The sequence below is a fragment of the Mustela lutreola genome, chromosome 5 (genome assembly GCF_030435805.1).
Source record: "Mustela lutreola isolate mMusLut2 chromosome 5, mMusLut2.pri, whole genome shotgun sequence".
Classification (NCBI taxonomy): Eukaryota; Metazoa; Chordata; class Mammalia; order Carnivora; family Mustelidae; genus Mustela; species Mustela lutreola.
Window position 1 is genome coordinate 126,868,840 of NC_081294.1, and position 27,989 is coordinate 126,896,828.

A 27,989-nucleotide genomic window follows, 5' to 3' on the forward strand; every position below is an offset into this window, starting at 1 on the left:
ACAATCCAACTTAGAAAATGGGCAAAAGATTTGAACAGACCTTTCATCAAAGAAAATATGACTTGCGAATAAACACATGAAAATATGCTCAACACAATTAGACATTTAAAAAAACAAATAGTGTTAAAATACTGCTATACATCTGCCTTCGGCTCAGGTCATGATCCTGGAGTCTCAGGATTGAGTCCCGCATCGGACTCCCAGCTCCACGGGGAGTCTGCTTCTCCCTCTGACCTTCTCCTCGCTCATGCTCTCTCTCACTGTCTGTCTCTCTCAAGTAAATAAATAAAATCTTAAAAAAAAAAAAAAAAAGACTTAAAAAAAAAAATACTGCTATACATCTATCAAAAAGGCCAAAAAAGAAAAGAAAAGAAAAGGAAAACAAGCTAACAATACTAAGTACTACCAAGGATACAGAACATCGCTGGTGAGAATACAAAATGTTACAAACATGCTGGAAAACAGTTTTAACTCAAGAGAAATTAAAGTATATATCCATACAAATGTGTATGGGACTGTTTCTAGAAGCTTTATTCCTAACCGCTGAAATCTGAAGACAAACCAAATGTTCAGCAACTGGTGAGTGGATAAATAAATCATGGTAGATCCATATGGTGAAATACTACTCAGCACTGATAATGAGCAAACTAAAAAGATACTTAATAGGGATAAATCTAAAAACCATAATGTTTTTATGCTAAAAAGTCAGACACAAAAGGCTCCATACTATATACTATTATTTAAATGACATCTGAAAAAGCCAAAACTACGGGGGCAAGGAATAATTTTTTTTAATTAAAGGAGAATTTTGGGGTGCCTGGATGGCTCAGTGGGTTAAGCCTCTGCCTTCGGCTCAGGTCATGATCTCAGGGTCCTGGGATCAAGGCCCACATCAGGCTCTCTGCTCAGTGGGGAGCCTGCTTCCCCCTCTCTCTCTGTCAAATAAATAAATAAAATATTTTAAAAAAGGAGAATTTTTAATTAACTGCAAAGGCAATTTTTAAGAATTGCAAAACATTTATACAATGCTTTACTGTGATGATCCTCACAACATCCTATGAAGTAGGCACTAGCTGTATATCCACTTTATAGATAAGAAAATAGAGTTTCAGAGAGATTATCCAATTTGCTCAAAGCAACACAGTGAGTGGGGGCACTGACATCTGAGCCTTGTTTTCTGTTGTTTCAAATTTTGTTGGCTTTTTTCTCCCTGCTATGCTAATAACATCATTACTGTCAATCTCAGATTTCATAATACTTGGTTCAGGCCTCTTCTAGTGAAGTTGTAAAATTATTTTGTAATTAATAATTCAGAAAGTCTTATTCACTTTTTAAAAATTTTTTATTTTTCATAAACATAGAGTATATTTTTATCCCCAGGAGTACAGGTCTATGAATCACCAGGTTTACACACTTCACAGCACTCATCATAACGTCTTATTAATTTTTAATGTTTATATCATTTCACATAGTTTGGGACACAGTGGACATTCACGTATTTGTGAATGAGCAAAGAATTATTTGCCACTCCTCATAGGAAAGATAGCAGTGAATTAAAAAAAAAGAGCACATGTTCCAAACGTAATTGTTATTGCACTTAGGAAAACACTACTTCTCTTACATATATATGGCAATATAAGTAGGGTGTGTCTACGAAGTCATGGCTTTCAGGAGTCAAAATTTGTGGTGTATGAGCTACCTAAGCTTCAGTAATCACATATGAAAAAAAAAATAATACTTATTCTTCCTTTTTCATAAATATCAGGATCAGTGAGATTAAGCATTTGCAAAGTCCCTTGCAAATGGTAATTCAACATAAAATTATTGTTAGAGTATTTATTATCATTCATATCAAACTGTTCAAAATAATAGAAAACTCTTTTCTCAAAACCTCTATCTACAAGGAAAAAGATTTTAAAATCTCGTTTTCACTAATGGTGATTAATGTTTTATGGTAACGTTTATGTTTTAATGCTAACAAGGAAAGCCAGAAGACTGAAGAGTTGCACACTTTGTAATGATTATAGTCTAATGTGGTTCACAAGCTTAAATACATAAGAAAAATCAGTTCACAAAAATGAAAATCATCTAAATAGGTTAAAGTTTGCTGCTAATATTTGGCATTAATATACAGAAATAATACAGGCTTTAAGTTGTAGGAGTAGAACAAACATAAATCAAGTAGTTTCCCATATCCAAATATTCAACAAAAGTATCATTTACAAGGGAGAATTAGTGGTTTAAGTTATAAAAATAAATATTAAGCCTTCTTTAAATAGCCCTTATTTTTAAGAATTTGTGTTAAATAAGTACTTGTGTATTAAAATATGTAGGGATGACAAGAGGAGGTGGCTGATTACAAGTTCTGATTTTGCAAGAGGAACTGTCAGGGTCAAATTTGATTAAGCTTTAACGCTAGGTCCCTAAGACAACGTCAAATAAAATCAGTAAGTAGTTGCGTAAATATTTGTTACTTAATTCCTTTGGTTTTTATCTTGCGTATGCAAAAACCAAGGCAGTTAAGTATCACTTTAAGTAAGAACTGGACAAAACCCATCAAGGGCAACAACTTAAGTCTCCAAAGAGTTGTCACATGCATGTGTTCCAGCTTAAAAACTTAAATTTTGCAATATTTCAACATATTGACTTGTGATCAGAGTTTTTACTTCTGATTTAGTCTAATCTTTGAGAAGAAGAGGAACACGATTTTTTTGGGTCAGGTCTAAGAATGGGAAAACTGATGACTTGTAATCGGCTTCGGTTCCACCTACAAGTTCGCTGAACCAACATGCCCTCCCTTCCAGAAGCAGACCCACAAAAGTCACGTGGGATCCATGAATTTCCATTTTGGAACACGATTTCTCTACTTTGGCCCAGAAACGCTCATTTGAGGAAAACTCACACTGAGGTAGTGTTCTTTTCCTTTTAAACTACACTACCGGGCTAGATTCTCCCCCGAACTCGGCGATTTTCCCCCGCCAAAGGAAATTTTAATTTGGGGGGCACGAGGGCAATATTCCAGATCAAACGACAACGACGGTCAAGGCAAGTGGGGAGAATTCTCCAGAGTCCGCCAACTGCGGCAGGTCAACCAGCTCGCGGTCTCGGACGCTACTTTGACTATCGGAGAGGAGAGCACGTCCAGCGAGTCTGAACGACTCGTTCATCAATTCTTAAGGGCAAGGTCCAGCTACACTTGGCCTGACCAGCCAAACGATCTGAAGCAAACCTCGGTCCCACAGACGAAGCACCTCCCCACGCCCAACTCCAGAACTCGCCCCTTTTCAAGTCAGCTGGCGCGGGACACCGCAACGCCCAAGCAAGGCCCTCTCTCCCCAAGAGCGCCTGCGCAATCTCCGCGGTCAATTAAACCCGTCCTTAAACTAGTAGATGCAAGTGGTTTCGAAATTACTGTCAGGGGATGCCTCACTTAAAAACAAACAAACAAACAAACAATACCTCTAACAAAGCATACCGGAACGACCACTCACCGAAAGTGGTCCTACACACAAACGACAGGATTTAAGCTTCCTCTCGCGACTTATCTGGTGCTGCCGGAAACGGAACTACCGTGCCTTTAAGGGGGGGTGTGCTTATGGGGGCCGGGCAGGCCGTTTGGCACTTGCCGGAAAGCGTTCCGCCCGGTGAGGTTTCTGTGTGAGACCCGAGGCGGGCGGGGAGAGGCGTGACCCACCGAGATAAGGGAGGTGGTGTAGTGCCTTGCAGTACCTCTGTGTGGCCCTACAGCTGCTACTGGAGTGAAAGACCTGCGTCCAAGCTAACAGCTGGAGTCTTTCGCGGACCGTTTGCCTTCTGTCTCTGGGATTAAAGGGGAAGCCGAAAGGTGGGAAGGGCGCGGCTCTCTTCTGCAGCTTGCGTGGCTGCTGCAGCGGTCGCAGGTGAGGACTCAGCCCTGAGGAGAACCGAGGTGCCGAGCTCGGTCACCCGAGGCCGCTGCTGGGCAGTTAGTTGCTTTGTCTTCTGCGCTTTGCGGAGCTTAGACACGCGCTCTTCCCAGGGGCGTGTGCCAGGGCGAAAGGCGGCGTGGGCGCGGAGGCGTGACCCTCCAGCCCCGCGGGTCTTTTCGCGTTTCATTTTCTTCTCCTCCGCCGTTGCCTCGCTTCTGTATTCCTTGGGCTGGAGAGACCCGACATTTCAGAAGAAACCGAAGGAAACTGCCGAGCGGACTCCGTGGCTGGTACTCCAGGCGGAGGGCTCGCTCCTCCAGAGTAGGCAGCCTCGAGTCCGGGGACTGAGGTGTGGGTAGGGTAGCGACGGCTGTTTTGATTTCCCTCCCTCAGTCTTGACCCCTCTTCTCCTCGCCGCCTGCACCCCCTCACCCCCCGCTTCGGAAGAACCGAAAGGCCCTTGCGTTGCAGCTTTTCCAGAGTAAAAACGGAGACGGCAGGTCACCGCCTCACCTGATCAGTTCGAGTGGGCTGCACCTCGCGCGCTTCGAGGGAGAAGGACCGAGGGTGGGGACCTCAGGATCGCATGGACTAGGTTCGGGACGACTTCTGGGAGTTGGCGACCTTTGGATTCCTGTGGGTGATCCTTGTTTTGCTTCAGTGTGCTGGAAGCCTTAGATGGGGGAAGTAGGAGGAAGCGTGGCTGGCTTTAGTACCCAGCATCTTTTTGCCCTAGCCTGGGATAGGGTATTGTTTTGCTATTGAAAAACTTCAGTGAAAAATACAGTTTTTGTTTCAGGCGGTTGCCAGTAACTGAATTTTTTTTTCTTTTCTTTTCTTTCTTTCTTTCTTTCTTTTTTTTTTTTTTAGATTTTATTTACTTATTTGACAGAGATCACAAGTAGGCAGACAGGCAGGCAAAGAGAGGGAGAGAGAGGGGGGAAGCAGGCTCCCTGCTGAGCAGAGAGCTCCTCGCTCGGGACTCAGGGCTGGGATCATGACCTGAGCCGAAGGCATAGGCTCTAACCCAGTGAACCACCCATGCGCCCCAGTAACTGAATTCTTAATTGTGCCAAGTGCTTTACGTATTTTCTCATATACTTCTCTCAACAATTCCATGAGTTATATTAGAGTATTATTTTCACTTTACTGAGCTAGGTTCTGAGACTGAGAGAGGCCACTTACCTTGTCCTAACTAAAACCACTTTTGTTACTAGTAAACATTTAAGCTTATTATTAAATGTGTATTAGAAACCACATTTATTAGATTCCATAATCTGTATTCTTAATTATACTACTTTTTATTTTTGGGGGGGGGAAGATTTTATTTATTTATCTGACAGACAGATCACAAGTAGGCAGAGAAGCAGGCAGAGAGAGAGGAGGAAGCAGGCTCCCCGCAGAGCAGAGAGCCCCATGTGGGGGGCTCGGTCCCAGGACCATGACCCAAGCCAAAGGCAGAGGCCACAACCCACTGAGCCACCCAGACACCCCTATCTTACTCTTGTCTTACCATTATGCTTCTTTGCTTCCAGTTTCTTCATTAATATTTTCAGTGGTTGAAAGTATTCATTAAAAAAAAGAAGAAAGTTTTCATTAAAAAAAAAAAGAATTCAATATGCCTATTTATGTGTCTTATGAAATGATCTCTGTCCTCATGCAGCTTCCATATTGTGAGGCAGAAATAAATAGTTCAGAAACCAAAAGACTAACTGCAGCATGGGTTTTTTTTTTGAAAGCAGACGACGAAGCTAATGTGCAGAACCTTCAGAGTTGCATGGTCAGATCTTGCTGTTTTAGGTTTTAAACTTGTATGACTTTTGTGGTGGTTGTGGTGAGGTTATTACACTTAACAGTTGGTGGGACGTTTATTGATCACCCACATAAGTGCTCTGCACCAGTTAAGTACTAGGAATATACAGATAAGGTCCTTGTTCTCTAAAAGCACCGGCACAGCTACGTATACATAGTATTAGGGAACTACTAATTTCCTAAGTGGAAATGATAATTGGTTATATAGGAGGATGTCCTTATTTTTAGGAGATGCATACTGAAGTATATAGAAATGAAGTAAATTGATGTCTATAACTTCCAAATGATAGAGCAAGTATATGTATATATAAATAGAAAGTAAATATGGTGAAAAGTTAGCAATTGTTGGAATCTAGTGGTAAGTATATGAATGTAAGTGTGTAGTGAATCATTCTCTCAACTTTTCTGAATATTTCAAATCTTTCACAATAAAAATTTGTGGAGGAAAAACCTTAACTCTAATGGAAACAGGTAATTGGGGAGATACATCTCAAATGCTGTGGATCATGAAAGATGGGAAAGATGCTGATGTGTATTTATGGGTTGTCAGAAGCATGACAGTTGTCAGAAAGGCGTTTGTTGAAGACTTTGCAGTTGTTTATTCAAGGAGGAATTGGAACTTTCAAGGGCAATAGTGAATTATAAGTAGAAGGACAGACAGGCTCAGCAAAAAGATAGTGTATGAATGTTTGAAGAAGGAAAAAAAAAATCAATGTGAGGGTTTTGTGAAACTTGGCATGGGCTTTCTTGTATACACTTCTAAATGATGCTTGGCTGCCTTTGCCAGCATGCAGAAGCCTATTTAATAACCTATTATGTAGCTGCAGTAATAGCGCCTTGGAACTGGAGCTACCATTTACAACAGTACTTGCATTGGAAACTGCTTTTAGGGTTTCAGGAAAATCAGGCTTTTCAAGAAAGGTGGGTTTATGAATACTAGGTATTACTGAGGCTTGATCAGTGGTATCATTTTAAGAATTAAGCAGCTTTGGGGCGCCTGGGTGGCTCAGTGGGTTGGGCCGCTGCCTTCGGCTCGGGTCATGGTCTCAGGGTCCTGGGATCGAGCCCCACATCGGGCTCTCTGCTCAGCGGGGAGCCTGCTTCCTCCTCTCTCTCTGCCTGCCTCTCTGCCTACTTGTGATCTCTCACTGTCAAATAAATAAATAAAAAATCTTTAAAAAAAAAAAAAAGAATTAAGCAGCTTTGACCGTGGTAGATCTGTTAAAGAGAGGAGTGTTTTTTTTCAGGCAGTAGTGTTCGTGATAGTCTCAAACAGTGTGGTAAGACTGGAAAACATGTCATGAAGTTTCCAGTGTCAGCCGCAGCAGCAAAAAGGAGTTTCTGTGGCTTCATTACGGGGTGCTAAGTAGGTACCTTTTAAACTGAATTGTTTGTATTTGTTCTGAGCCAATTAAGATAGGTCAGGAATCTAGGTCTTAATTATAAGAGCCCGCAAGATAAATAAATAGCTAACATTTACTAAATGCTTACCTTGTGCTAATTGCCATTTTATCTTCATTTTCATTTAATTTGCATAATAATTAATGAGATTTATCCCATTTTACAGATGATGGCTGGAGTTTCAGTAACTTAGTTAAGGACACAGAACTAAGGACAACTTAACTAAGTTAACAACTTAACTAAGTTAAGGACAGTTATCAGCAAAAGCTATCTACCCAATTTTGTCAAAGTCTAGAGCAGTGCGTCCCAATGTGTGATTTCCAGGCCAGCAATGAGCATCACGTTGGAATTTTTAGAGTATTGGGTCCTACTTTGAGACTTTTTTTTTAGTTTAATATTTTAACAAGCCCTCTGGTGATTCTGATATGTGAAGTTTGAGAACCACTTCTTTGAGTGTGGATACTTAGTAGCATGGTAGTTTCCAATACAAAATTCAGAGTTGAGCAGTATTTGGTATTCATGAGCAAGTATTTTACTTTAATTTTTTAATCACCAACTGTTTCAAATTTTGTAACACTGTGAAATTTTAATTTAAAGTTTCATAAAGTGAAGCCTGGCTAGGTACGCTAGGGTTTTAATATTTAATAGGGAGTCACCAATTAAACTAGAATTAGATCTTTAGGAAAAAGAGTTTTGGGGATAGTCTTTGTGGTTCTAACATATAATCCAGCTTCTAAGAATATTTGATCAAATAATTTACTATATTACCAATAGGCAAATGAATTATTTGATATATCGTTTCATCTTGGTAGGTTATTAGTTTTAATATGACTAAGGGAACAGTAATACAAACAGCTTTGGTAAAGATGTTTTGAGATATCACTGTTATATGAGAGTTCTTAAACTGATGTTCATAGGCATCAGTTTATATAGAAAAGCTTGGATGTCAGTCATATAAAATTGTTTGCAGAATTTATTACTCATGTACATGTTTTTCTGAGGAGAAGATCTATAGATTTTATTAGGCTAGCCAAGGAATTTCTGACTTTTAAAAGTTTAAGATCTGCTGTTATAATGAAATCTTGTTTTTATTCTAATTTTATTTTGTTGATTTTTTTTGAGATTAGAATGCGAAACGGTTTTGTTTCCTGAACTTTCTAGTTAGTCTTTTAAAAATTGGTTTAATCAAATTTCAGATTGATTTATAGATGCCAGTGGGTTTTAAACCCACATTACACTTTATGGTTTTTTTTTTTTTTTTCATTCTATTCAGGTATTCTTAAGTGCATTGCAGAGGTATTTAGCTTTTAATGGAATTTTGTTATAATTTGAATAATTTTCTCATTTGTTAGATATTTTTGGACTTGAAGAATTTAGTGTGTATTTTTGTTATTGTTACTTTGTTATTTTGTTACTATGCTTTTATTTTGAATCAGTTTGTCAAATTGCTGAAATGTAGATTATTGAAGATTAGAGCTTAATTTTTTATATTTTATGGAAGCAAATGTCATTTCATTTGAAGGTATGCATCAAGTTACTGATCAGGATTTTACAAGTGTCATTTAAATAAATATTTTTGAAGTACAGTCTCCAAAATTAATTTTTTTATTGCATTTTAGGTAGAAAGATTACTGCATCAACTCACTGAAGCAATAACCTCACTCTTTGTCTTTTAAACTTCATCAACAATGAAGCAATGATATCTGAGAACAGAAGAGCATTTGCCAACTAACTGTCATCACAATTCCAAGTGATTGTATAAGCAGAAACAAGCTGCGACAGAGCTCTGTCTGCTAGTATAGAGAGAATGGTTTATTTAGAAGCGGTTTTAGTATAGTGCTTTATATCTGTATCAAATGAAATAAAAATGAGTGAGGCCCCCAGATTCTTTGTTGGGCCTGAAGATACAGAAATAAACTCAGGAAATTACCGACATTTCTTCCACCATGCAGATGAAGATGAGGAGGAAGAAGATGAGTCTGTAAGTTGTTTTTTTGGAGAGAGAAGACCAGTACAATATAGGCTTATTGCTAATCAATGTCAGGGTGAATTAATAGTATCTAAATTGTGAAGACATTTTTGCACATAGAAATTTGTTGGAAATCTTCTGCACTGAAAAAGCACATTTTGTTTCACTAGTAACATTATTGAATCTGTGGTACGGCAAGAAATCCATTAGGGGTCAGATTTCTAAGTTGCTTAATGATGCTAACTTTAATGTCTTTCATGATATGTTCACTGATATGCCTAGCGTAACACAGGATTCAGTTGAAAACTTGGCAAGGAGAAAATAATCAGGGCCATAAACCAAAAGGGTTTCTTGTATACAGAAGTACCTAAAAAGTACATGAAGATAAAGAAATAAGTTGAAGGAGATAATTTTAAAAGTACTGACTTAGCCAGCTTCTTTAAGTTTGTCATGTTGTCAGTAAAAGTCGTGGTTGACCCAAAGATAGCCTTATATATTAACTATTCAGGAGTCTGTAACTGTGTGACTAGATGGAGAGGCTACATCAAGTATCCAGAGAGGTGTATAGGAACATGAGTCTTGTTTTCTTTTTGATCTATCTACGAGGATGTATAGCTGTACCAAATCTTTGGGAATAACACATATTTATTATGTTCATTTTACTATAGTTACATCAGCTCAACATTTTTCTTTTTTTTGCCATTTTATTTTATTTTTTAAACATATAATGTATTGTCTGTTTCAGGGGTACATGTTTGTGATTCATCAGTCTTACACAATTCACAGTGGTCACCATAGCACAGTTGAATGCTATAGAGCCATAAAAAACAAAATCTTGCCATTTGCAATGACATGGATGAAACTACAGGGGATTATGCTAAGCAAAATAAGTCAGTCAGAGAAAGACAATTTTCATATGATCTCATTGATAGGAGGAATTCGAGAAGCAAGACAGAGAGGATCATAGGGGAAGGCAGGGAAAAATGAAATAAGTTGAAACCAGAGAGGGAGACAAACCATAAGAGACTCTTAATTTCAGGAAACAAACTGAGGACTTTTGGAGTGGAGGGGAGTAGGAGGGATGAGGGGATGGAGTGGTTGGGTGATGTGCTATGGTGAGAGCTCAACGCTTTTCTTACTTGTTTTCCCTTTAGAAGTAGATTGCTTTACTGTGAAAACTGATTTAAGATACAACCTTACGTTTGTTTTTTTTTATATTTCCAGTTGAAAAGATAATTTTTTTAAAGATTTATTTATTTATTTGAGAGACAGAGAGAGTGGTGGGGAGGGACAGAAGGAGAGTGAGGGAGAGTCCCAAGCAGACTCCATGCTGAGCGCAGAGACCAAAACAGGGCTTGATCTCAGGACTCTGACTGAAACCAGGAGTATGTCTCTTAACCAACTGCACCATGCAGGCGCCCTCATAATTTTGTTTTCAAATCAAAACCCGTTATACTTTGTAAGAGTAGAAGAAAACCCAAAAGACAAAAATAGCTATTGGATAATTCTTAACATCCATTTTCATCAACCATTTTCACAGTGTTGTAACACATCTGAAATGCCAATGAGACTGTCATTCACTTAAAACCTATTCCACCCCCATCTTACCCCAGAAAAAAATGATTTTCAGGCTTCCCTTACCAGCAAAATATTTCATCACCTAAAGTTGTTATGCAGAAATCCAATGAATAAAACATACTTTTTTCTGTCTGCCTTAAGCTAGAAAGTACTATTGACTCAGCCTCTGCTAGCCTACCCCTTTTCGCCTGAGTTCTTCTGAGTTCATCTGTGAACATCACTGACAGCTCAAGTCCATTTCTTACAAATATTGTCTGTCCCTTATATCTAGAACTGTGCTCGTCTCTCCTCCCTTCTCCCTTTTATGTTTAAACAATATCAAATTTTTTTTCACGTATTATTCAATGTTGTACTATGCCTCTTCGCTCTTGTATGTATTTCTTCATCTCTGTAAAATGCCCCCGCCTTTTTAGATTTTATTTATTTGACAGAGAGATCACAAGCAGGCAGAGAGGCAGGCAGAGAAAGAGGGGGAAGCAGGCTCCCCACCGAGCAGAGAGCCCAATGTGGGGCTCGATCCCAGGACCTTGAGATCATGACCCCGAGCCAAAGGCAGAGGCCCAATCTACTGAGCCACCCAGCTGCCCCTGAAATGCCCTTTTCTGACGGGTACCTTATGAATTGTTTTTCATTCTTCAAAACCTTGCTCATATTCCCTATACATTCTTCCCCTTCTCCTTGTAGATTTGAATACTTCTTCCTCAGTACTTTTTATTTTTTTAAAGATTTTATTATTATTATTTTTTTAATTTTTTATAAACATATAATATATTTTTATCCCCAGGGGTACAGGTCTCTGAATCGCCTGGTTTACACACTTCACAGCACTCACCAAAGCACATACTCTCCCCAATGTCCATAATCCCACCCCCTTCTTCCAACCCCCCTCCCCCCAGCAACCCTCATTTTGTTTTGTGAGATTAAGAGTCACTTATGGTTTGTCTCCCTCCCAATCCCATCTTCTTTCATTTATTCTTCTCGTACCCACTTAAGCCCCCATGTTGCATCACCACTTCCTCATATCAGGGAGATCATATGACAGTTGTCTTTCTCCGCTTCACTTATTTCGCTAAGCATGATACGCTCTAGTTCCATCCACGTTTTCGCAAATGGCAAGATTTTGTTTCTTTTGATGGCTGCATAGTATTCCATTGTGTTATTATTTTTTTTTAAGATTTTATTTACTTGAGAGAGAGAGCACACACAAGCAGGGGGAGGGGTGGAGGGAGAGGGAGAAGCAGACTTGCTGAGCCTGACATGGCGCTCTATTCTCAGACCCTCTGGGATTATGATCTGAGCCAAAGGCAGATGCTTAACCAACTGAGCCACCTGGGTGCCCTCACAGTACTATTTCTGTACCTTGACACATATACTTGTATTCCACATAGCATGAAGTACTACATTATTACTGTGATCTGTTCGATTCATAGCACTTTGAGGATAGGTAGTTTCTGCTTATCTAACTTTAGCATTTAGTGTAATTCTTAGACTATTGGTACTAATTAAATTGAGTTCAAATTTCTGTTGCATAGTTGACACTTTTGAGAAACTTGATTTGGTTCATTTGGCCTGCAGTTTGATAAAATAATTGGTTCCAGGTCATTCTCCTATTTTTAAGATTAAAGAAAAGAATTTCAGAAAAATAAAATAAAGGTATGGATTTCATTTTAGACATTAAATCTATCAAAATAACTAAGATCTGGGGCGCCTTGGTAGCTCAGTGGGTTAAGCCTCTGCCTTTGGCTCAGGTCATGGTCTCAGGATCCTGGGATCGAGCCCTACATTGGGCTCTCTGCTCAGCGGGGAGCCTGTTTCCCCCTTTCTCTCTGCCTGCCTCTCTGCCTACTTGTGATCTCTCTAAATAAATAAATAAATAAATAAGATATGTTTTAAAGTTATTTTCATGCTTCCAAGGTTCTACCTAATAAAATCCTATAATTTTGCCTTAATAATGCAAGTTTATTTGTGCATTTTAACTTGGAAGTTTCTAGATCATTTTAACTAATGAATAGATACTAAATAGATCTGTAATAAATAAAATTTAACTTAGTAGCCTTTTTATAAATTATAGAACAATAGGGAATGTTAGGTTGAGTGCTTTTTTTACTGAAGTATAATCGACATAATAGTTTCATGTGTACAATATGGTGATTCTGCAATTATATACATTATGAAATGCTCATCATGATAAATATAGTCATCATCTGGCACCATACAAAGTTACTCTTATTGACTGTATTCCTTCTGCTATATTTTTCATCTCCACGATTTTATAACTAAAAGTCTGTACCTCTTAATCCCCTTCGCCATTTTTATCCATCCCACCTCCCCCCTTCCCTCTGGCAGCCACCAGTCTGTTTTCTGTATTTGAGTCTATTTGCTTTTTGTTGATGTTGTTTTGTTTTGTTTTTTAGATTTCACATGTTAAGTGAAATCATAGTGTATTTGTCATTCTGACCGACTTATTTCACTTAGCACAATACCCTGTAGGTCCATCCATGTTGTGAGTAACAAGAATTTTTTCTTTTTTATGGCTGACTAATATATATACTACACCTTCCTTATCCATTCATTTATTGAGGGACACTTAGATTGCTTCCATATCTTGGCTTTCGTGAATAAGGATGTAGTCAGCATATCTTTTTGAATTAGTGTTTTTGTTTTCTTGGTAATACCCAGAAGTAGAATTAGTGGGTCACATGGCATTTTAATTAATTAATTAAGTTAATTAATAAAGTATTAATTTAATCAAGTATTTATTTAACCAATAATGATTAATTATATACTATCACTATTAATTATTAAATTAATATTAATTATATAATAATAACAGGGACCTCCATACTATCTTCCACAGTGGCCATACCATTTTACATTCCCAGCAACAATACAGGATAGCGCTTGCTATTAATTATATAATAATAACAGGGACCTCCATACTATCTTCCACAGTGGCCCTACCATTTTACATTCCCAGCAACAATACAGGATAGCGCTTGCTATTTTTTGTCTTTTTGATACTAGCCATTCTTACTGGTGTGAGGTGATAGATATCTCATTGTGGTTTTGATTTGCATTTTCCTGATGATTAGTGATTTTGAGCGTCTTTTCATGAATCTTTTTCCCATCTGTATGTCTTCCTGGGAGAACTGTCTGTTAAGGTCCTCTCTCCATTTTTTAATTGCATTATTGTATTTTTTTGGTATTGAGTTGTATGAGTTCTTCATATATTTTAAAAATTGACCCCTTAAAAAAATAAAAATAAATAAAAATTGACCCCTTAGTGGATATATCATTTGCAAATATATTTTGTTGGTGGGGAATTATTCATTAGGAACATCATAAGCTATATAGAGGCTTTTAATCAGGAAAGAATTGAATAACGGTACATAAAAGTGGATGATCAAGGGGGAAAAACAGTAGATCCCAGGGAGATTAGGCTTTACAGTCAAATTCAATACCAGTTTAATCTCTAAATTTCATGAGTTAGAAGAGGGAATGAAGAAATCTAATTTTAGACATAAGAAGAATAGTAATTTAAATCTGATGTTACCCAATTTTATTTTTAGATTTACAATAAGAGAAAGACTAGTAAAACACTTTCGAGCTCAGATTACAATATTATGTGAAACATAAAATATGGAAGAGGGAAAACTAAAAAAAAAAAAAAAAAAAAAAAAACAAACTGGGCACAGCTTTATTTATTTGATAAAACTCTTCATTACTTGAATGCAAAGATCTCAGAATGAATCTTGAGTCATTTTGTAAACCTCTGAGTTACTTAAAAGTATTTCTGTATCTTGGTTTTTTAATTTTTTTAGTTTTAGGACGAGCCGTGGCCTTTGAGCTGTAGCAAGGGCATTAGGAGATGAGCAATACCATTAAATAGGAATATTTAGTATGTAGATTGGAGTTCAAAGAACATTGACACCTCTGTTAGCAGTTTGGCTTTCTCCAAAATTTTCTTCCAAGTTGTTGTTGACCAACTCCTATTCAAGCTCAAACTACAAAAACAGTTTAATACTATATAATACAGCTTTGTAGTCAGAATATCTTATTTTAGGCAAAAGAATGTTTTGTCCCACTCTCATTGGTCTTTTTACTTGGATTGGATAGGTTTTGGCCCTCATTTTTCCCTTCCTATTGTGGCAAAGGTAAATAAATACTAGAGATAGTTAAGGAAGGAGTATTTTTTAAGTTTAGAATCAGAACAAAAATAGTAACAATGTCCTGAAAGTGAAAGTTTTTCAGACTTTTGTATTATTTTTTATTATTTGTTATTTATTGTAACAAAAATGTAACTTAAAAAAATGCCTTTTTTGGTTAATGTATCATTTATATTGATTACATCCTATATCTACTTCTGAAAAAGATTTAATATAGCTCTACTTTGGAGTTTGTATTAAGTCAACTTGATTTTTTGTTGTTGTTTTCTTTCTGTTTTAGCCACCAGAAAGACAGATTGTGGTTGGAATATGTTCCATGGCAAAGAAATCCAAATCCAAACCAATGAAGGAAATTCTTGAACGGATCTCCTTATTTAAATATATCACAGTAGTAGTATTTGAAGAAGATGTTATTTTGAATGAACCAGTAGAAAACTGGCCTTTATGTGATTGTCTTATTTCGTTCCATTCTAAAGGTATTAAAGAATGGGGTGGGAACTCCCTTTATCGTCTTATAATAAACCTAATACATATTAATTGTAGAATATTAGATAAAACAGGAGAATAAAATTAAATTCATCCATCTCACAGATCAGTGATGTTAACATTTTTATGTATTTCTTTTCAGCATTTTTTTCTCTGTGCATTTTTCTAAACAAATTTACTGTGGCTGTGTATATGTAATTTTATATTTAAGTTTTTCATTAGTTATATCAAGGAGTTTTTTTTTTTCGCCTCTATTATATTCTTCAAAGACCTAATTTTTTTTTAAAGATTTTATTTATTTATTTGACAGACAAGGATCACAAGTAGGCAGAGAGGCAGTCAGAGAGAGAGAAAGGAGGGAGCAGGCTCCCTGCGGAGCAGAGAGCCTGATGCGGGGCTCGATCCCAGGACTCTGGGATCATGACCTGAGCCGAAGGCAGAGGCTTTAACCCACTGAACCACCCAGGCGCCCCAAAGACCTAATTTTTAACGACATCATAGGGTGTCATCATGAGATTGTCCTATGACATAGTTAACTATTATCCTAACAGTTAGTCTCCAGTTTTCACTATTAGAAATATGGCTGTTATGAACTCTTCTAATGCATATCTTTGTTGGAGCTACTCTAAGTTACTTAGAATAAATTCTTGGATTATTGGATATTTTTAGCCATATGCTTTTGCCATACAGAAAATGATCTATCTTTCCACATATACATATTCATATTTTATTTCTAAAGAGCTTAATATTTGAATTTTCCATTTTACTTGGTTTCTTCTATAAATCAAACAGAGGTATTAATTAAACTTAAGTATTACTTGATGGTAAATTATGCCTTCATAGTAAAACCCACAAATCAAAATTATTAGTGAATATTTGAAAATTTGTAACCCAAGAATCTGTGAATTAAGTGAATTTCTAAGAACTATAATTTAAAAGATGCATGCTCAGTTATAAATGTATTCATATTAAATCACCTTGTTACCAAAACACGTAATCTCCAGTTATGTTAAAGTTTTACTTTAGTTAGGTGTTCAAGAAATTTCTCCTTCAGCAAGAAGGAGATGGAACAGGGTTGAGATTTTTTGTGCTCCTATATCCTATAGATAAGCCAAGGCCCTGGTCTTTATAAATTGAAGTCCTTTACTTCAGAGAATTTTAAAATTGGCTTATCCTTCAGGGTAAGGTGGTCTTCCCTTACTACCACATGATTTTTCCTACCATTTTCCTACCTTTCCTATTTGTTTTTGTCTGTAAAAACTAGCTGCTATCTAAGGTCATATCCCATACGCTGTCTCTTGGTAAGGAAAAAGTTCCTCTTTAACAGCAGTAACAGAACCAGAAAACTGTTACAGCGGTTCCTATATGCTGAATTCGGTTAAGATGCTTTAAATCATAGACACTGAGCTATCCTGATGACAAGTGATGAATTCTTCTCAGAGTCTTTACAAAACGAGAAGGGTTTTTAGTTTGTGGAAGTCATTCTTGGTATAGAGTACTTTCATTAAATTTTAAAAACTAAGAGGAATTTAGGAATGTCTTTTTTAAACTGACCATAGTTTGTTTAGTTTTGTTAACTTCAGTATGCCTTTGTACTTACTTCCCCTCCAACTGTTCTGATAATAGTACAAAATACAGTGTCTTCACAGTAATACTGTAGTACCCAACGTTAAATTCTAAAGTTATGCATGCTTAACTGATTTTTACGCTTTTCCATAGATAAGATATTCACTAAAATATTGTCACTTAAGGAATATTAAATATTTATTGGGCGCCTACTCTGTCAAGGACTATACTGTTTGATATATACTCCTTTATCGAGTTCCTCAAAAACTCTACTAGATAAGACTAGTATAATACCCATTTACAGCTGAGAATCAGGGGCTTAGCGATGTTAAATAAACTTACCCAGGATCACAAAGCTAATGAAAGATGGAGCCAGGATTTTGAACCCTGTTTTATTAGACTCTATGGTATACTGCCACAACATCTCTTAATAATATATATTGATGGATAAAATTGGAGACTTTTAGTGTCAATACAGAGAGTGCAGTATAATTATTAAATGCTTTAGATTTTTTTTTGGACCTCTTACTATATCTGCTATTTGAGTTGTTTTCCATGTAATTAGTAGTTTTATCAAAGTCTAGAAATTTTAGGGAGTTAATTTCTAATATCTTAACAGTGACCTAGTAGCAGCAAGTATGATTCTATGCATAAATTTTATATTTAGAGCATATCTATTGTATGTGAATTAACTTTTGTTTTTGCTATTTTTAAAGGTGCATAAGTTCTTTGAATAATTGGCAATTTATATGTATAAATATCAAACTAAAGTGAGAAGTTATATTTGTTTTCTTTTAAACACCAAGTGATTGTGATACACTTAATTATATTTAGATTTCTCTTTTGTACATGAAGTAATCTTAACTTGTTATTAGGTGACTTTGAATAATCAGGCATTGACTAACATGTCAGTGCTTTATATTTGGCTATATAGCCACTGGCTTGTTATGCCTTATCAATCAAATTAACTAGGAAAAAATAAGACTTATTATTAATACATGTCAAGTTTTATGTGTTTTTCCTTGCTTTGTATGGAAAGCAATTATATGCATAATTAAATTTACCTTTTATGGGAAGTGATACAGAATCAAATTGATATAGTTATAGATGTCAACTTATCTTGAGATTATACGGAAATGTTAATAATATGTGTTCTTAGGATTTCCACTGGACAAAGCAGTTGCCTATGCAAAACTCAGGAATCCATTTGTAATCAATGACTTGAATATGCAGTATCTCATACAAGATAGGTGAGTGATGGAGATGGCTGAATTAAGGGAAGGAAAAATAACATTTATTTAATGCCTACTGTAAGCTGACATCAGGTGTTTTCATATATATTAATTTGTGGTATCCTCTAAATAATACTTAGAAATAGGAAATTATACCTAGTTTTATAGATGAAGAAACTTGAGACTCAGGGAGATGAATAAATTTGCCCAGAGTCACAAGTAGTTCAGTCAATAGTGGAACAAGGACTTAAACTAGGTTTGTTTAATTTCCAGAGCCTACCGAACCATTGAAAATTTAGTTTCAATTTGAAATTATGAACAGTTTCTCTCTCATTTGACTAAAGATGAAATTAGGGTTGTACTCATTGAACTAGACTTTTTTTTTAATGGAATAGTGCAATATCATGATATATCTCATGATATATCTTAGCATATATTGAAAAATATCTCATGATATTTTTGAAAAAAATCTCATGTTTTGAAAAATATCTCATGACATATCTTAGCATTCATTTTACAGGCTAAAAGCATGGATTTCTAAGAAAAACTGTAGAATACAAATATATTTATTTATTTTGTTTGAGTGCTGTTTCACTCTGATGGCTACCATATAATTCCGCCAACATTTACTTTTCTTTTGTGTTAGGATTATTGTACGAGATTATATGTGTGAAAATGCATTATAAATTTTAAGGCCCTATAGTTTTCTGGTTTTGTTTTTTTTTCTGTTCTTCCAAATAGTACAATATCTAACATTTTAAAACATTTTCCCTAGATTTACATATTAATACATACTTCTTTGTTATAAATATATACATAAATATGTAAATGTATATTTACTTTAAGAAATTTAGAAAATAAAAGCAGAAAGAAAGGCATTTAACCCTACTACCGTCTATCCTATTTTTTCATGTGGAAAGCAATACATATATCCACTCACATTTTACACAACGAGGGTCACTTTTCTTTTAAAATACCATGAACATTTTCCCATGTCATTAAATATTCTTTGAGTATAAAGTTTTTAATAGATAATATGCTGTCATGTCATATCACAACTTTGCATTTAACCATTTCTTTTTATACATTTTTATTCTCACTTTGAAATATTAGTGTTTTAATATGTCACATAAAGTATTGTGCATATATTTTTGCTCTAATGAGGCTGAATATTTCCTTAGAAGTGTTTAATATTTTTAAATGATTTATTTGTTTATTTAAAAAATAAGAAGACTGGATACCCATGCCTTTTTAATTAATACAATAGTAATAATGTACTCTTCAAATAGAGCAATAAAACTTAAAAAAATGTTTTCCTTTTTCTTCAGGAGAGAAGTATATAGTATTCTTCAAGCCGAAGGTATTTTACTTCCTCGTTATGCAATTTTGAACCGTGACCCAAATAATCCCAAAGGTAAGAATATGAGATTTTGAGAAAGCTACCTTTTGTCATTCAACATACTTTTGAGTTATTTCCTTTCTAATTAAGTAGAAGGAATTCAGAGAACTCATACTATTCTATTTACTTTTTTTTAATGAGCATTTTGCTCAGTTAAAGTGTGCCACTATAAGCTAAAAGGCCCGCTAATAATTTAAGAATTATACATCCTACTTTTCTTTGTTCTACATTTAACATATGGAATCATAAAGATTTTTGAATTACATGCTTAATAAATTTGTATTGATTACGGGTGATCGGTAATCAGGTGATTTATCTGTGGTTGTTGAATTCAGGATTAGAAACTTCATGCTAAGATACCATAATTTCTGATAACTGGGAGTTCAGAAATATTACTACTTATTAATATCCTAAAGCACCCTTTGCTTCATTTTTCTGGTTATCTAAAACATAGCATGTAAGTTATATGTAACATTCTAAAAAGCCAAGATAAATGTTTATCTGCTTTAAGAGTTAATATTCTGACAAGGGTATTTTGGGGAATTTTGTTGATTTTATTGTAGTTTAAAGCAACTTTTGTTAAAAAACTAGATATAGCATTTATTATCAGTAACAGAGAACTTCTCTTATTTGTCTAGAGCAAAAAATTAATTTCCTGATTGGTTTGCTTGCTTACTTTATATAGGTTACTTTAATAAGTTAAATAATTTCATGTTTTATGGTATCTGTGATACAAATAATTCCATATAATTTTCAGGAGATGGTAGCAATCTAGAAAGATTTCTCAGTCTTTCTTGTTGGCATCATTTCATATCTAATATTGAATTCTGTGGGATGACAAGGTAAGATGTCAGGTTCATAAGATTTTGAAGAATAACTAGTTTTTAATGTCATAGATCATAAATCTTGATGTATATTTTTTGTGTAAATATTATTTTAAAGATGATTTATTATTTTAGCAAGAGAGGTTGGGGAGGGGCAGTGTAGAGAATCTTGAAGCAGACTTCCTGCTGAGTGTGGAGCCAAGACTGAGCTCCATCTTCAGAGCCATGAGATCATGACCTGAGCTGAAACCAAGAGTGGGACGCTTAACCAACTGAACCATCCAGGCACTTTTGCATGACTTTTTAATTAAAATAAAATCATACGTTAGAGGAGAGGAGTCAAGATGGCGGAGAAGTAGCTGGCTGAGACTACTTCAGCTAGCCGGAGATCAGCTAGATAGCTTATCTAAAGATTGCAAACACCTGAAAATCCATCGGAGATCGAAGAGAAGAAGAACAGCAATTCTGGAAACAGAAAAACAACCACTTTCTGAAAGGTAGGACCGGCGGAGAAGTGAATCCAAAGCGACGGGAAGATAGACCCCGGGGGGAGGGGCCGGCTCCCGGCAAGCGGCGGAGCAACCGCGCACAAAATCAGGACTTTTAAAAGTCTGTTCCGCTGAGGGACATCGCTCCAGAGGCTACCCGGGGCGAAGCCCACGCGGGGTCAGCGTGGCCTCAGATCCCGCAGGGTCACAGAAGGATCGGGGGTGTCTGAGTGTCGCAGAGCTTGTGGGTATTGGAACGGGAAAGCCGGCTACAGAGACAGAGCCGACAGTAAGCTCGCAGCTCGGGGTGACCTTGAACCGGTCGCAGGCTTGGTGAGCTCGGAGCGTGGCTGGAGGTCAGGCAGATGGGAGTAACTGGGCGCGGTTCTCTGAGCGCGCACTGAGGAGTGCGGCCCTGGGCTCTCGGCTCCTCCGGGGCCGGAGACCAGGAGGCCGCCATTTGTATTCCTGTCCTCCGGAACTCTACGGAAAGCGCTCAGGGAACAAAAGCTCCTGAAAGCAAACCCAAGCAGATTACTCACCCCGGCCCGGATAAGGGCGGTGCAATTCCGCCTGGGGCAAAGACACTTGAGAATCACTACAACAGGCCCCTCCCCCAGAAGATCAACAAGAAATCCAGCCGAGACCAAGTTCACCTACCAAAGAGTGCGGTTTCAATACCAAGGAGAGCAGCAGAATTCTAGAGGAGGAGAAAGCAAAGCACGGAACTCATGGCTTTTTCCCTGTGATTTTTTTTTAGTCTTGCAGTTAATTTAATTTTTTTCTTTTTGATTTTTTTTTTTTTTTTCTCGCCTTCGGGTAAATTTTTTTTTTAACTGTTACCTTTTTCTTTTTTAACGATTTTTTACTAGCTTATCTAATATATATATTTTTTCTTTTTTTATATTTTTCTTAGGTGTTTTCTTTTCTTTTAAATTCTTTTCTTTTTTTTTTCTTTTTTCTTTTTTTTTTCTTTTTTTTTTCTTTCTTCCTTTTTGAACCTCTTTTTATCCCCTTTCTCCCCACTCACGATTTGGGATCTCTTCTAATTTGGTTAAAGCATATTTTCCTGGGGTTGTTGCCACCCTTTTAGTATTTTACTTGCCCCTTCATATACTCTTCTCAGGACAAAATGACAAGACAGAAAAATTCAACTCAAAAAAAAGAACAAGAGGCAGTACCGAAGGCTAGGGACCTAATCAATACAGACATTGGTGATATGTCAGATCTAGAGTTCAGAATGACAATTCTCAAGGTTCTAGCCGGGCTCGAAAAAGGCATGGAAGATATTAGAGAAACCCTCTCGAGAGATATAAAAGCCCTTTCTGGAGAAATAAAAGAACTAAAATCTAACCAAGTTGAAATCAAAAAAGCTATTAATGAGGTGCAATCAAAAATGGAGGCTCTCACTGCTAGAATAAATGAGGCAGAAGAAAGAATTAGTGATATAGAAAACCAAATGACAAAGAATAAAGAAGCTGAGCAAAAGAGGGACAAACAGCTACTGGACCACGAGGGGAGAATTCGAGAGATAAGTGACACCATAAGACGAAACAACATTAGAATAATTGGGATTCCAGAAGAAGAAGAAAGAGAGAGGGGAGCAGAAGGTATACTAGAGAGAATTATTGGGGAGAATTTCCCCAATATGGCAAAGGGAACGAGCATCAAAATTCAGGAGGTTCAGAGAACGCCCCTCAAAATCAATAAGAATAGGCCCACACCCCGTCACCTAATAGTAAAATTTACAAGTCTCAGTGACAAAGAGAAAATCCTGAAAGCAGCCCGGGAAAAGAAGTCTGTAACATACAATGGTAAAAATATTAGATTGGCAGCTGACTTATCCACAGAGACCTGGCAGGCCAGAAAGAGCTGGCATGATATTTTCAGAGCACTAAATGAGAAAAACATGCAGCCAAGAATACTATATCCAGCTAGGCTATCATTGAAAATAGAAGGAGAGATTAAAAGCTTCCAGGACAAACAACAACTGAAAGAATTTGCAAACACCAAACCAGCTCTACAGGAAATCTTGAAAGGGGTCCTCTAAGCAAAGAGAGAGCCTACAAGTGGTAGATCAGAAAGGAACAGAGACCATATACAGTAACAGTCACCTTACAGGCAAAACAATGGCACTAAATTCATATCTCTCAATAGTTACCTTGAATGTTAATGGGCTAAATGCCCCTGTCAAAAGACACAGGGTATCAGAATGGATAAAAAAACAAAATCCATCTATATGTTGCCTCCAAGAAACTCATTTTAAGCCCGAAGACACCTCCATATTTAAAGTGAGGGGGTGGAAAAGAATTTACCATGCTAATGGACATCAGAAGAAAGCAGGAGTGGCAATCCTTATATCAGATCAATTAGATTTTAAGCCAAAGACTATAATAAGAGATGAGGAAGGGCACTATATCATACTCAAAGGGTCTGTCCAACAAGAAGATTTAACAATTTTAAATATCTATGCCCCCAACATGGGAGCAGCCAACTATATAAACCAATTAATAACAAAATCAAAGAAACACATCAACAATCATACAATAATAGTAGGGGACTTTAACACTCCCCTCACTGAAATGGACAGATCATCCAAGCAAAAGATCAGCAAGGAAATAAAGGCCTTAAACGACACACTGGACCAGATGGACATCACAGATATATTCAGAACATTTCATCCCAAAGCAACAGAATACACATTCTTCTCTAGTGCACATGGAACATTCTCCAGAATAGATCACATCCTCGGTCCTAAATCAGGACTCAACCGGTATCAAAAGATTGGGATCATTCCCTGCATATTTTCAGACCACAATGCTCTAAAGCTAGAACTCAACCACAAAAAGAAGTTTGAAAAGAACCAAAATACATGGAGACTAAACAGCATCCTTCTAAAGAATGAATGGGTCAACCGGGAAATTAAAGAAGAATTGAAAAAAATCATGGAAACAAATGATAATGAAAATACAACAGTTCAGAATCTGTGGGACACAACAAAGGCAGTCCTGAGAGGAAAATATATAGCAGTACAAGCCTTTCTCAAGAAACAAGAAAGGTCTCAGGTACACAATCTAACCCTACACCTAAAGGAGCTGGAGAAAGAACAAGAAAAAAACCCTAAGCCTAGCAGGAGAAGAGAAATCATAAAGATCAGAGCAGAAGTCAATGAAATAGAAACCAAAAAAACAATAGAACAAATCAACGAAAGTAGGAGCTGGTTCTTTGAAAGAATTAATAAAATTGATAAACCCCTGGCCCGACTTATCAAAAAGAAAAGAGAAAGGGCCCAAATAAATAAAATCATGAATGAAAGAGGAGAGATCACAACTAACACCAAAGAAATACAAAGTATTATAAGAACATACTATGAGCAACTCTACAGCAATAAATTTGACAATCTGGAAGAAATGGATGCATTCCTAGAAACATATAAACTACCACAACTGAACCAGGAAGAAATAGAAAGCCTGAACAGACCCATAACCAGTAAGGAGATTGAAACAGTCATTAAAAATCTCCAAACAAACAAAAGCCCAGGGCCAGACGGCTTCCCGGGGGAATTCTACCAAACATTTAAAGAAGAACTAATTCCTATTCTCCTAAAACTGTTCCAAAAAATAGAAATGGAAGGAAAACTTCCAAACTCATTTTATGAGGCCAGCATCACCTTGATCCCAAAACCAGACAAGGATCCCACCAAAAAAGAGAGCTATAGACCAATATCCTTGATGAACACAGATGCGAAAATACTCAACAAAATACTAGCCAATAGGATTCAACAGTACATTAAAAAGATTATTCACCACGACCAAGTGGGATTTATTCCGGGGCTGCAAGGTTGGTTCAACATCCGCAAATCAGTCAATGTGATACAACACATCAATAAAAGTAAGAACAAGAACCATATGATACTCTCAATAGATGCTGAAAAAGCATTTGAGAAAGTACAACATCCCTTCCTGATCAAAACTCTTCAAAGTGTAGGGATAGAGGGCACATACCTCAATATCATCAAAGCCATCTATGAAAAACCCACCGCAAATATCATTCTCAATGGAGAAAAACTGAAAGCTTTTCCGCTAAGGTCAGGAACACGGCAGGGATGTCCATTATCACCACTGCTATTCAACATAGTACTAGAGGTCCTAGCCTCAGCAATCAGACAACAAAAGGAAATTAAAGGCATCCAAATCGGCAAAGAAGAAGTCAAATTATCACTCTTCGCAGATGATATGATACTATATGTGGAAAACCCAAAAGACTCCACTCCAAAACTGCTAGAACTTATACAGGAATTCAGTAAAGTGTCAGGATATAAAATCAATGCACAGAAATCAGTTGCATTTCTCTACACCAACAGCAAGACAGAAGAAAGGGAAATTAAGGAGTCAATCCCATTTACAATTGCACCCAAAACCATAAGATACCTAGGAATAAACCTAACCAAAGAGACACAGAATCTATACTCAGAAAACTATAAAGTACTCATGAAAGAAATTGAGGAAGACACAAAGAAATGGAAAAATGTTCCATGCTCCTGGATTGGAAGAATAAATATTGTGAAAATGTCTATGCTACCTAAAGCAATCTACACATTTAATGCAATTCCTATCAAAGTACCATCCATCTTTTTCAAAGAAATGGAACAAATAATGCTAAAATTTATATGGAACCAGAAAAGACCTCGAATAGCTAAAGGGATATTGAAAAAGAAAGCCAACGTTGGTGGCATCACAATCCCGGACTTCAAGCTCTATTACAAAGCTGTCATCATCAAGACAGCATGGTACTGGCACAAAAACAGACCCATAGATCAATGGAACAGAATAGAGAGCCCAGAAATAGACTCTCAACTCTATGGTCAACTAATCTTCGACAAAGCAGGAAAGAATGTCCAATGGAAAAAAGACAGCCTCTTCAATAAATGGTGCTGGGAAAATTGGACAGCCACATGCAGAAAAATGAAATTGGACCATTTTCTTACACCACACACGAAAATAGACTCAAAATGGATGAAGGACCTCAATGTGCGAAAGGAATCCATCAAAATCCTTGAGGAGAACACAGGCAGCAACCTCTTCGACCTCAGCCGCAGCAACATCTTCCTAGGAACAACGCAAAAGGCAAGGGAAGCAAGGGCAAAAATGAACTATTGGGATTTCATCAAGATCAAAAGTTTCTGCACAGCAAAGGAAACAGTTAACAAAATCAAAAGACAACTGACAGAATGGGAGAAGATATTTGCAAACGACATATCAGATAAAGGACTAGTGTCCAGAATCTATAAAGAGCTTAGCAAACTCAACACCCAAAGAACAAATAATCCAATCAAGAAATGGGCAGAGGACATGAACAGACATTTCTGCAAAGAAGACATCCAGATGGCCAACAGACACATGAAAAAGTGCTCCATATCACTCGGCATCAGGGAAATACAAATCAAAACCACAATGCGATATCACCTCACACCAGTCAGAATGGCTAAAATCAACAAGTCAGGAAATGACAGATGCTGGCGAGGATGCGGAGAAAGGGGCACCCTCCTACACTGTTGGTGGGAATGCAAGCTGGTGCAACCTCTCTGGAAAACAGCATGGAGGTTCCTCAAAATGTTGAAAATAGAACTGCCCTATGACCCAGCAATTGCACTATTGGGTATTTACCCTAAAGATACAAACGTAGTGATCCAAAGGGGCACGTGTACTCGAATGTTTATAGCAGCAATGTCCACAATAGCCAAACTATGGAAAGAACCTAGATGTCCATCAACAGATGAATGGATCAAGAAGATGTGGTATATATACACAATGGAATACTATGCAGCCATCAAAAGAAATGAAATCTTGCCATTTGCGACAACATGGATGGAACTAGAGCGTATCATGCTTAGCGAAATAAGTCAGGCGGAGAAAGACAACTATCATATGATCTCCCTGATATGAGGAAGTGGTGTTGCAACATGGGGGCTCAAGTGGGTACGAGAAGAATAAATGAAAGAAGATGGGATTGGGAGGGAGACAAACCATAAGTGACTCTTAATCTCACAAAACAAACTGAGGGTTGCTGGGGGGAGGGGGTTTGGGAGAAGGGGGTGGTATTATGGACATTGGGGAGAGTATGTGCTTTGGTGAGTGCTGTGAAGTGTGTAAACCTGGTGATTCACAGACCTGTACCACTGGGGATAAAAATACATGTTTATAAAAAATAAAAAATTATATTAAAAAAAAATCATACGTTATCCACAGTTACTTTTCTTTGTAAACTCTATTCTAGTAAAAACTTAAACAATAATGTTAAATGTAGCTAATATACAATATGTAATTTTTTCTGCTGTTATGTTTGATTTTTAGAATGCAATCTGATTGAAGGGGAAGATCATGTAGAAGTAAATGGTGAAGTTTTTCAAAAGCCATTTGTGGAAAAGCCAGTCAGTGCAGAGGATCACAATGTTTACATTTACTATCCCACATCTGCAGGTGGTGGAAGTCAAAGACTTTTTCGAAAGGTAAACCTTTGTTATCCTAGGGGATACTGTTACTCATACTTCATAGAAATTCTATTAAAAGTAACCAAGTATTCAGTAGAATTAAGATTAAATAAAAATGTACCATTCAGGTATAAATTCAAACATATCCTTCTTTGTTAGAAAAGCAAGATGTTATTTTAGTTATTTAATTTTGTTGATGCAAAATTTCTACATACAAAATACCAAGAAAATTACTTGATTTTCTTTCTATCTTCCATTTATGTATCTGGCATATGAGAAATACAAGCAAAGATCAGTAGTTTGTAAGAAAAATGGCCTCCAAGATAGATAATTCATAGGCACAAGTAATATCTATAACATTTACATTCATGAAAGTATGCTCAAAACTGTACCCATAATAAAATAAATGCAAATGAAGTCTAAAAGGTAATGACATTGAATTACTTTTTTGTTAACACAAAATCAAAAAGATCGAGATAGTTGCAAAACAGGCATAAGCCCAAATGTTGTTAGCAGAAATGTAGATTAATATAGCCTTTATCCTCTTAGCAACATAATTTAACAGTGTATTAAGATCAAAGATGCACGTATACTTATAAGCAATTATGGAAATACAAAGTAAAACACAGTGAAGTACTATTTTATATCCATTAGAGTGGCAAATATTAAG

At 36.7% G+C, this 27,989-nt stretch overlaps 2 protein-coding genes across 20 annotated transcripts in view; one reads left to right on the forward strand and one right to left on the reverse strand.

The window, feature by feature from the left end:
* The window catches only part of GIN1 (gypsy retrotransposon integrase 1), a 29,562-nt gene extending 25,980 nt beyond the window's left edge, over nt 1–3,582 (reverse strand). For 2 of the 3 annotated variants that reach the window (XM_059175586.1, XM_059175584.1), the window contains exon 1: nt 3,492–3,582. The gene's annotated coding sequence lies outside the window, so the exon portion shown is untranslated. Of the gene's footprint in view, nt 1–3,459 lie in introns of all 3 variants that reach the window. The other variant, XM_059175585.1, reaches the window with a different exon arrangement.
* Nucleotides 3,583–3,760: 178 nt separating this feature from the next.
* The window catches only part of PPIP5K2 (diphosphoinositol pentakisphosphate kinase 2), an 80,260-nt gene continuing 56,031 nt past the window's right edge, over nt 3,761–27,989 (forward strand). For 16 of the 17 annotated variants that reach the window (XR_009354073.1, XR_009354075.1, XR_009354076.1 and 13 more), the window contains exons 1-6: nt 3,764–3,899; nt 8,741–9,102; nt 15,115–15,310; nt 18,046–18,136; nt 19,447–19,532; nt 27,183–27,337. Coding sequence is in view for 14 of the 17 variants with exons in the window: in XM_059175589.1 (XP_059031572.1) it covers nt 8,989–9,102; nt 15,115–15,310; nt 18,046–18,136; nt 19,447–19,532; nt 27,183–27,337 (642 nt within the window). In the remaining 3 variants the exon portion in view is untranslated. Of the gene's footprint in view, nt 3,900–6,967; nt 7,087–8,740; nt 9,103–15,114; nt 15,311–18,045; nt 18,137–19,446; nt 19,533–27,182; nt 27,338–27,989 lie in introns of all 17 variants that reach the window. The other variant, XM_059175590.1, reaches the window with a different exon arrangement.